General features: G+C 45.1%; 2 protein-coding genes and 1 pseudogene across 3 annotated transcripts in view; 1 reads left to right on the top strand and 2 right to left on the bottom strand.

Moving 5' to 3' along the window:
- Positions 1–2,308, bottom strand: part of LOC113209950 (uncharacterized) — a 6,083-nt gene extending 3,775 nt beyond the window's left edge. The window contains exon 1 of the mRNA XM_052273114.1: positions 2,288–2,308. Coding sequence (XP_052129074.1) covers positions 2,288–2,308 — 21 coding nt within the window. The remainder of the gene's footprint in view (positions 1–2,287) is intronic.
- A 342-nt stretch (positions 2,309–2,650) lies between these two features.
- LOC113203685 (acyl-CoA Delta12-desaturase-like) lies at positions 2,651–5,754 on the bottom strand (annotated as a pseudogene).
- Positions 5,755–6,391: 637 nt separating this feature from the next.
- LOC113209958 (centrosomal protein of 83 kDa) lies at positions 6,392–7,973 on the top strand (the record flags this gene model as incomplete). 2 transcript variants are annotated; one of them, XM_052273116.1, is given in 7 exon segments in its annotated part: positions 6,392–6,645; positions 6,741–6,811; positions 6,902–6,990; positions 7,195–7,239; positions 7,323–7,478; positions 7,578–7,733; positions 7,821–7,973. In XM_052273116.1, coding segments are annotated over 7 exon segments (723 nt in total), but the record flags the coding sequence as incomplete, so codon positions are not given.
- Positions 7,974–8,055: the final 82 nt, after the last annotated feature.

Genomic DNA, 8,055 nt, shown 5'->3' with positions numbered 1-8,055 from the left:
GACACGAGAGCGGTTGCATAAGCCCGCTTTAATGCTTTTTTAAAAGCAGAAGGGCGGGCTAAAAACACAAAAATTCCAATAGGTATAGCTAATACCGGCTATTTCGACACTTTCTAGGCAGTACACACGAATTTCAAACGCTTGCTTCGAATTGAATTTTTCCAATTTTCCAAAATTTCCGATAAATTACCATTTTTACCGTAATGTACGGTAACATTGATTGTTACCGGTAATGTCGCAACCTTACTTCAATCAAAGTGATGCAGCATTTTGTTCAAGTGCGATTATGATTCATCGAAGGTTCTGTGGAAATTGTGTGGACCCCGCTTGAATCCACTTTGCATCCACTTTAGATAAGATCTCTCAAAACTAGCTCGCACAGAAAACTGCATAAAAACGCATCTCGATCACTAGATGATAACGCGGTGCACATTTCAGTTTTTGTGGTATATTTTCTAAACGAGACCTGAAATTTAATTTTTGAAAGCACCATTGAATTACCCGTAAAATTTCCAACTAAACGAGCCTACAAGTAATATGTGATAGGGTTCTGAACAAAGGTTCTCTAAGAACACAGAACACGTCTTATTCCGTGTTATTATTTGAACTCGGCAGGGTAAAATGTTACTGCTGACATTTTAAAATTCGGAAAGATTAAACATTGACATTTAAAACTGGTATTTTTCACTGTATAGTCTGATTGAATTTGTAATGTTTATTGATGCGACCTGCACGTCGCTAGAAAACTCATTACCGCTCGGTAACCTGCGGGAGCTTGTCGCCTGCGAGACTCAGGGTAGGCCACCCGTCAATACGCACATGCACTGCAGGCAAAATGTTGCCTACCTATCAGGCGCTATTAGAGCTCGCATTAGCTGAAATTTGAGGATTCGTATAACGGCAAATAAAGGACGTACTTTCTGGACTATCCCTAATTCCGTTCGACAAGCGCGCGTGTGAACTATGTACCTGGTGCCTGCGTATGTAGCCTGTAGCCTACACTGTTAAATCCCTGCGAAGAATTTTGCTCCTTTGCAACTACAAAGGATTTACTTTGCAATTACAAAGTGATGCTTTGCAATTACGAAGTGACACTTTGCAATTGCAAAGCGATGCTTTGCAGCGTTTTCATTGCTTCGCAATTGCAAAGCATCACTTTGTAATTGCAAAGTAAATGCTTCGTAGTTACAAAGGAGCAAAATACTTCGCAGCTCTGCAAAGCGAATGCTTTGTAGGAATTTAACAGTGTAAATATATCCACCTCTAGCTAGATGTGGGCTCGAATGCTCGAGACATGATCTAGACTCGATCTATACATTATCTCTGGAGGAGACCCACGGGTGTTGGACGTAATCTAGACAGTTTAGCTGCTCTAGACTTGTTCTAGATCAGAAGTAGACATTGAGTCCTGGGGACATTATATACACTTTTCAGACATGATGTGGACTCGGATGATCGAGATATGATCTAGACTTGACCTATAGGTCTATATGTATATATACATTATCTTTGGAGGAGCCCCACGGGTTTTGGACGCGAGCTAGACAGTTTAGTTGCTCTAGGCTTGTTCTAGATCAGAAGTAGACATTGAGTCCTGGGGGGAGTCTAGACATTATCAGGACAATCTAGACATTTGCCCCGTTTTAGACATTTCCAGACAAGTTCTTGACATGTTCCAAACGTGCTACTGTCTAGAACATGTCTAGAAGTTGTCAGGTTATATCTAGAATGTGTCTAGGCAGAACGTCAGGGAGGTCTGATACAGTGAAAGGCAAACCCGAGGGTAGTTCCTGATTCAGAATGATACTTCCCCCGACCATCCCTTACATTTTTCGATTGGACGCCTCCTTGTACGTCTTTATGTGCAACGTGGCCATTTACACCGTATTTTTTGTCGAAAAACACTCTAGCGCCCAAACGGTGCAAGGTAGAGTCAAACAGACAAAATTTTAGGTCAAAAAGGGTCTACGAGTTACCCCTTCTTAGAAGACCAAAGAAAAATTCCTACTTTTGGGACCAACTCCTATTTCTTTGTTACCCCCTTTCACCTCCTCAGAGGTTGCCAGGATTTGCACCGGGCGTCTCGTTGTCCAGGAGTGACCCCCTAAGATACCCTAAAATCTAGCTCATCTCCTTCCTCTCACACACACGACGGACAGACAGACAGACGGACGGACACAAGAGCGGTAGAGCGGTTGCATCAGCCCTCTTTAATGCTTTTTTCAAAAGCAGAAAGGGGGGCAAAAAACCACAGTATTTAGTACAGTCTTACTGGTCATACACTTGCCTGGTCTTTCCGTGATTGCATGGTTACTGTGTTATTGAGTACAGAGTACAGGAATTTTTAACTGGAGCCTTATGGGGACTACACTAAATGAGTACGGATGTCCTGTACCTCATCATGTACGGAAATCCTATACTTTTCCTGTACTTTGTCGTCTTTTGCTACAGGATTTTTAACAGTGTGAGCAACCCACTCGCGCATGCGCGCATGCGTTACAGTATAATTACGAAAGAGCGTGGCGTCATGGTGGCGTGAGGGATTGTCCAGGAAGTATACGTCCGTTTTTCACTTTTTCATTCCACAAATTGTACACAGGAGCTCGGCGCCTGCAAGACACAGGGTAGGCCACTCCTCAGTACGCGCATGCACTGCAGGGAAGATGATGCCTACCTACCAGGCGCTTCGAGACCTTACAGTCAGCACCAGTCACCTGGTATAACTACGAGAGCGGACGACGGGCTTTTCCAGCCACCAGTATTTCATTTGCCTGCGGCGAGCGCGCGTTGCTCCGCGGGTACGTCTCTGTCGCCCCAGCCCCACACCCGGTGGCTACCGTCGCCCTGCGCAGCACGCGCGCCCGTATCGTGCCCCGGCGTGGGTCTTGAGGTCGTAGGCCGTAGGCCGGGCCCAGGACCGCCATCGCGTCGATGAAGGCCGTGTTGAGGTTGGTGATGTAGGAGCCGCACTCGCCCATCCTGTAGTCCCACGGAAACACGTGGTGCAAAGTTGTGGAAGCCGTCCCCGCGGGGACTATAAAAAATAAGTGGAATTTTACCCGCCCAGTGCACTCTTAGTCCCTTACAAACAGCGGTGTTCGTATTACAAAGAATTTGTTTGTAACTTACAAAGGATCTAAAGCAGCCATATTACGAATGATTTTCCTTCATATTACGAACACCCCCCATTCGTAATACGAAAAGCCTCGTTTGTAATACAAACTAGGCTCTTCGTAATACAAACAATTTGTTTGTAATACAAATGCTCTAAATCATTTGTACGTTACGAAGAGCAGTTGTTCGTAAGGAACATACAGTGTGGACTTGCAACTTTACCTACCCGTCTTGTAAAGTTGATTTGATGGCCCAGTGGGCATGCAATGTCTATATGCACGCCCAGTGGGTGGGTTTATTTCCGTACCCAAACTTGCGGATTTACCAACCCACACTCGAAATTCGCACAGCGGGCATTTGATTCTCCTCTATCTGCCCACGAGTTGTAAATTCACACACCCACACTTTGGAATTTGCACCGACAGCTTGGTAAATTTACCACCCGTGGGCAAGTAGAAAGCCATTGCATGCGTTAATAAATCTGTTAAAAATGTACGTTCGGTTAAGGAGGGAGAAGTCCGGAAAGGAAAAATCCGGCTCGGGTAATTATTTTGCCCAGGGTTTGCATTTTTCCCCGCCCATGGGCTTGGCAACCCCACTCTACAAGCCCTGGGCAGGCAGAGATCCTTTGCTTGCCCACGGTTGTAAATTAGCAAGTCGGGCATGTGGAGTCACCCAGCGCGCCCATTGGGCTGGTAACTTTCTTAGCCCCGTGGGCTTTGTCAGTCCACACTCCCACTGGGCAAGGAATTTTGACCACCTAGGGCTTGTAGAGTGGGGTTGCCAAGCCCAGGGTAGGTAAAATCGCAAGTATTTTTTTTTTACACATCAAAAGCAGGTAGTTATTGCCCCCTCGGTTCTACCGAGTGTGACTCTAATGCAACAAGGCAAAGGGGGGGGGGGTGACCACAGGCGGAGTGCAGCAGTCTGGTCGCGCGCGCAGCTGGTGCGTCTCATTTGCGCCGCGCGACGCCGCGCCGACGCCCCCGCCCCCTCCTCCCTTTACCCTTTCCCATTGAAAGTGACTGGGTGACTGGATCCTGTCCTAGATCTGTGCCTTGCCAACACTACGAAAAATAATTGTAGGTTCAAAGGTGAAAAAATTGTTGGTGGTCGTATACTAAACCAAGTGAGAAATGATCAATCAAAAATACACCAATTTGACGTAAATTTGTCAAAATAATACTACCACCTTTTCATTATTGATGTCAAATTGGTGTCTTTTGAATTGATCATTTCTCACTGGTAATTTACGATACCGGTACCATAGGTAAATTTACAACACCGTCTTCTTAATCGCAAATTACAAGAAATACTGAAAATTGTTAAAGTCACAGTGGGGCAGGGAATTACATTCCGCGAATTCGCTATGTTCACAGAGATGGCAAGTGGCGAGTACCAACTTCTTCGGAAGGTATCGCAGGGGTCAGACTGCAGATCGCTCACATCGATGGTGATGGTCTTGCCCAGGCGTACAACCTCGGGGTGCTTCCTGTACATCAGCCATGTTATATGAATTTAAGCGAAGCCGAACGCGCAAGTTCGTATTTACGAAGGATTTGGCATTTTGCTTCGTAAGGTTTTAACTGTGAAGCCCAATCCCAAGCCGAAACTCGAGCCCGATGCCCGGGGACGAATTTTTCGGAGTGGGGGTAGCTGCAGCCGCAAGCCTCCCCCTCCACCCAAAAGACGTCGTTTTTAGGCTTTCGTGTTCGGCTTGGGCTGGCTTTCGTGTTCGGCTTGGCTTAACTTGATAAAACAGCAGCCGATGTGCGCAAAGAAGAAGCCACGCTCCTCGTTGACGGGGTCGCCGTCCGTCTCGGTAAACTTGTGGTGCGCGCGGAGGTCGCGGTCGCGAGCCCACTCCAGGACCGATCTATGCGTGGAGGTTTTATATCGCTCCAACGCTGTATCGACTCTCTTCCCGCACGAGAAGGGTTTGAAAGGGTTATCACTCCACAGAAAAAAATAGTGATCACAACTAACAAATTAGCTAATTTTCGGACAGCTAATACCAAATTTGCTAAGGCAGCCAATAGTTGGTTACCACAGACAAGAGTTTGTTGCCACAGTGAAGCTATCGCTGCAGGACAGAGACCGCAAACGGTCCCACTCAGACGGTCTCGGTCCCGTTGGCTGCCAGCTGGGGGCTACAGTGTCGGCTGACCTGTCGCCGAAGCGCGCCCAAGGTAGCCGAAGCAACCCTCCTGCATCATATGATGCGCGGGAAATCAACAAAATCCAGCCTCCGGATACACCCCGCCGCACACCTCTCCTCAGCTCTCGCCCTCAAACTAGCACTGGCATGCTATACGGCTAGCCGTACTTCGCGTCATGAGGAAGTTGCCCAGTGTGGCAGAGCGTAGCGGGGAACCAAAACAAAGCAGAAAGCAACAAAAGAAAACTACGCTATACATCCAGAAAGTAGTATTTGACAAGGTTTTAATCAATGCGCAGCCTTTATATACACCTATGCATTCACATAGCACTTCGAGAAAAGAACTTAATCCGCGATATAAAGTATTCCTTTTCGTAGGTTATGGTGCTTTGTTTTGTTTCCCGCTACGCTCCGCCACACTGGGCAACTTCCTCATTTGTGCCCCTGCGGATTTTGGTGGTCGAGCTGGAAGTAGGGGTCATATGGACCTATCTCGGCAGTACGGTAAGTCACTCCTGTCAGTGGGTGCGCGTGGCGAGTGCTCCAACATGACGCCTCGCATCGAGCGCCCAAAAAGGACGTTTCGAACAGACCAATCAGTTCACTGGCGCTTCGTCGCAGAGAGCTCGGACTTAGACAAAAGGTTACTTCTAGTCAAAATCGTTTTAGACCCGACCTTCGACAACTTTTTACTTAGGTCTTCAATTTGGAATGGGCTATTGGATATACATTTTCAACTATGAACGTCCCGCGAGTTGATTCGAGCGGGCGCCAGACGTTCCCCTATTAGCTGCCCGGAGGTGTCCCCGCGGTCCCCGCGTTGGGCGCTCTGGTTGGGCCGCCGACTTCACACAGCTGCTCGGCGGGATGGCCTACCCTGCTTTCCGCAGGCGCTACCATCGATGCATCGGGCGTTATCGTCATTTCGTCAGACGTCCATTGTGGAGACACCTTCACAACGGCGGCAAAGGCCGAAACACAGATATCCCTGTATAAAAGGCGTACGAGTATTTTCTTAATCAAACACAACCTAAGTTTGTTGTTGAGAAGTTGTTGTTGTGTTGGTATGGCATTTCTTCAGGAATCTCCCTTGCGCCTACCTGAATGTGTGGCGAGATTTTATAACGTACCGGACCCTTGTGCGCCGGTCACGGATGGCCCCTACTGGCGAGGCTACGGTAGGCCGCGGAGGTATGGCGCACGCTTCGATCAGAAAAGACACACCGAGGGGAATACTCGGGTGGCCGTTGAATTAGCTGGGAGTTTGAAATTCTGCTCTTTCGTATTTTAATATCAGTCACAGGTTAAAGTGAAACGAAAATGGGCAACGAAAAACGAAAACTGTATTGTTTCTGTCGTAGAAAGGAATTTGGGTACAGTCATATTGCGATTTTAGTTTTAGTTTCTTGATTACAAGGCATTATTATATGCTTCTGTATTCTATCTTTTTTGTTTACCATTGTTCCAGATTCATGATATTATGTGATAAATGTTATAAATGGTTTCATGGCAAATGCTGTGATGTTACTAAAAAGCAAGGTAAGTGTTTCTGTGCCCTGCTTTTTCTCTTAAAAATAAGGGATTTATGTTTGATAGGAATTAATATATTATGTCTCATGCTCACCGCAGCAGAGAAACTTCCTTTCTGGTACTGTATTATCTGCTGCAACCTTGTAAAATTAGAGGAATATGTCAGTCAGGTGGAAACCAATTTAAAGGTGTGTAACTAAATTTTTGTCTCCCCTATACGACCCTTGCTATCATCTGAGCCGAATGCGAAAAACTGTCGCCTCTCAATATGCTGTCAGATTAGAGGGTATTTCCAATTATATGTTATAAAATATCTATTTGATGTCTAGTGTTGATGTAAACAAATTTCAAATCAGTTGAAGACCAATAAAAGCTGAATGTTTCTCTTACAGGATAGTTTAGCTGCAGTAAAAGCTGATATAAACCGCTTGAAAAAGGTAAATAAAAAACCAGCTGTTTCACCTGAAATGTTTTGCTTTGTACACGTATGCTAATACCAATTTATGATATTGGATCACAGGAAAATTCGGAGCTTAGCACAAGTCAAGCAGAATTAGAGGAAGTTAAAGATTTAGTGAAGCACCTGAGAGAGGAAAATTCAGATCTTAAAGCCAATTGTGAAAAGAAAACTCACGAAATTGAAAATTTATTGTCTCAAGTAAGCCAGTTGACAGAGGTAAGGATTAAAGCTTTAGTCTTGGTTCCATTCCCATTCCTCCATTATTTGCTTATCATATCATTGGTGAGGCTAAATAAATTCTGTTTTAAATTTCAGGAGAATTTAACACTTAAATCATCTTGTCAGAGGGTACGAGAAGATGAAGATTTAGGAAGGTACTTTGGAGAGGAGAACTTGAAGCTTAAAGCAGACAGTGAAAAGATTGCTCAAGAAAATAAAGCTTTACTTTCCCAAGTAAACCACTTGACTGAGGTGAGAATTAAAGCTTGACTCTAGATCCATAATCCCCATTTTTAATATCTGCACACTCTAAAATTTAATTCTTGTTTATTCTATTAGGAAAATTTAGAACTGAAAACAAACTTCCAGAAGGTTCAAGAGAGTACTGATTTGGTTAAGCAGTTGAGAGAGGAAAATTTCACGATGAAAGAAGACAGTAGGAAGAAGGCACAAGAAATCAAAGCTTTGGTTTCTGAAGTTGAAAAGCTAAAGGTACAGTTATTCAACAGTAGCTCATTTAGTAAAATGCAAACTATAATGTGGCTCCAATGTTTTCCAATTATGTCTTTGTATC

Source organism: Frankliniella occidentalis, unplaced genomic scaffold, assembly GCF_000697945.3.
Source record: "Frankliniella occidentalis isolate FOCC.00 unplaced genomic scaffold, Focc_3.1 Scaffold247, whole genome shotgun sequence".
Lineage (NCBI taxonomy): Eukaryota > Metazoa > Arthropoda > Insecta > Thysanoptera > Thripidae > Frankliniella > Frankliniella occidentalis.
This window is presented reverse-complemented; position numbering and strand designations above follow the sequence as displayed.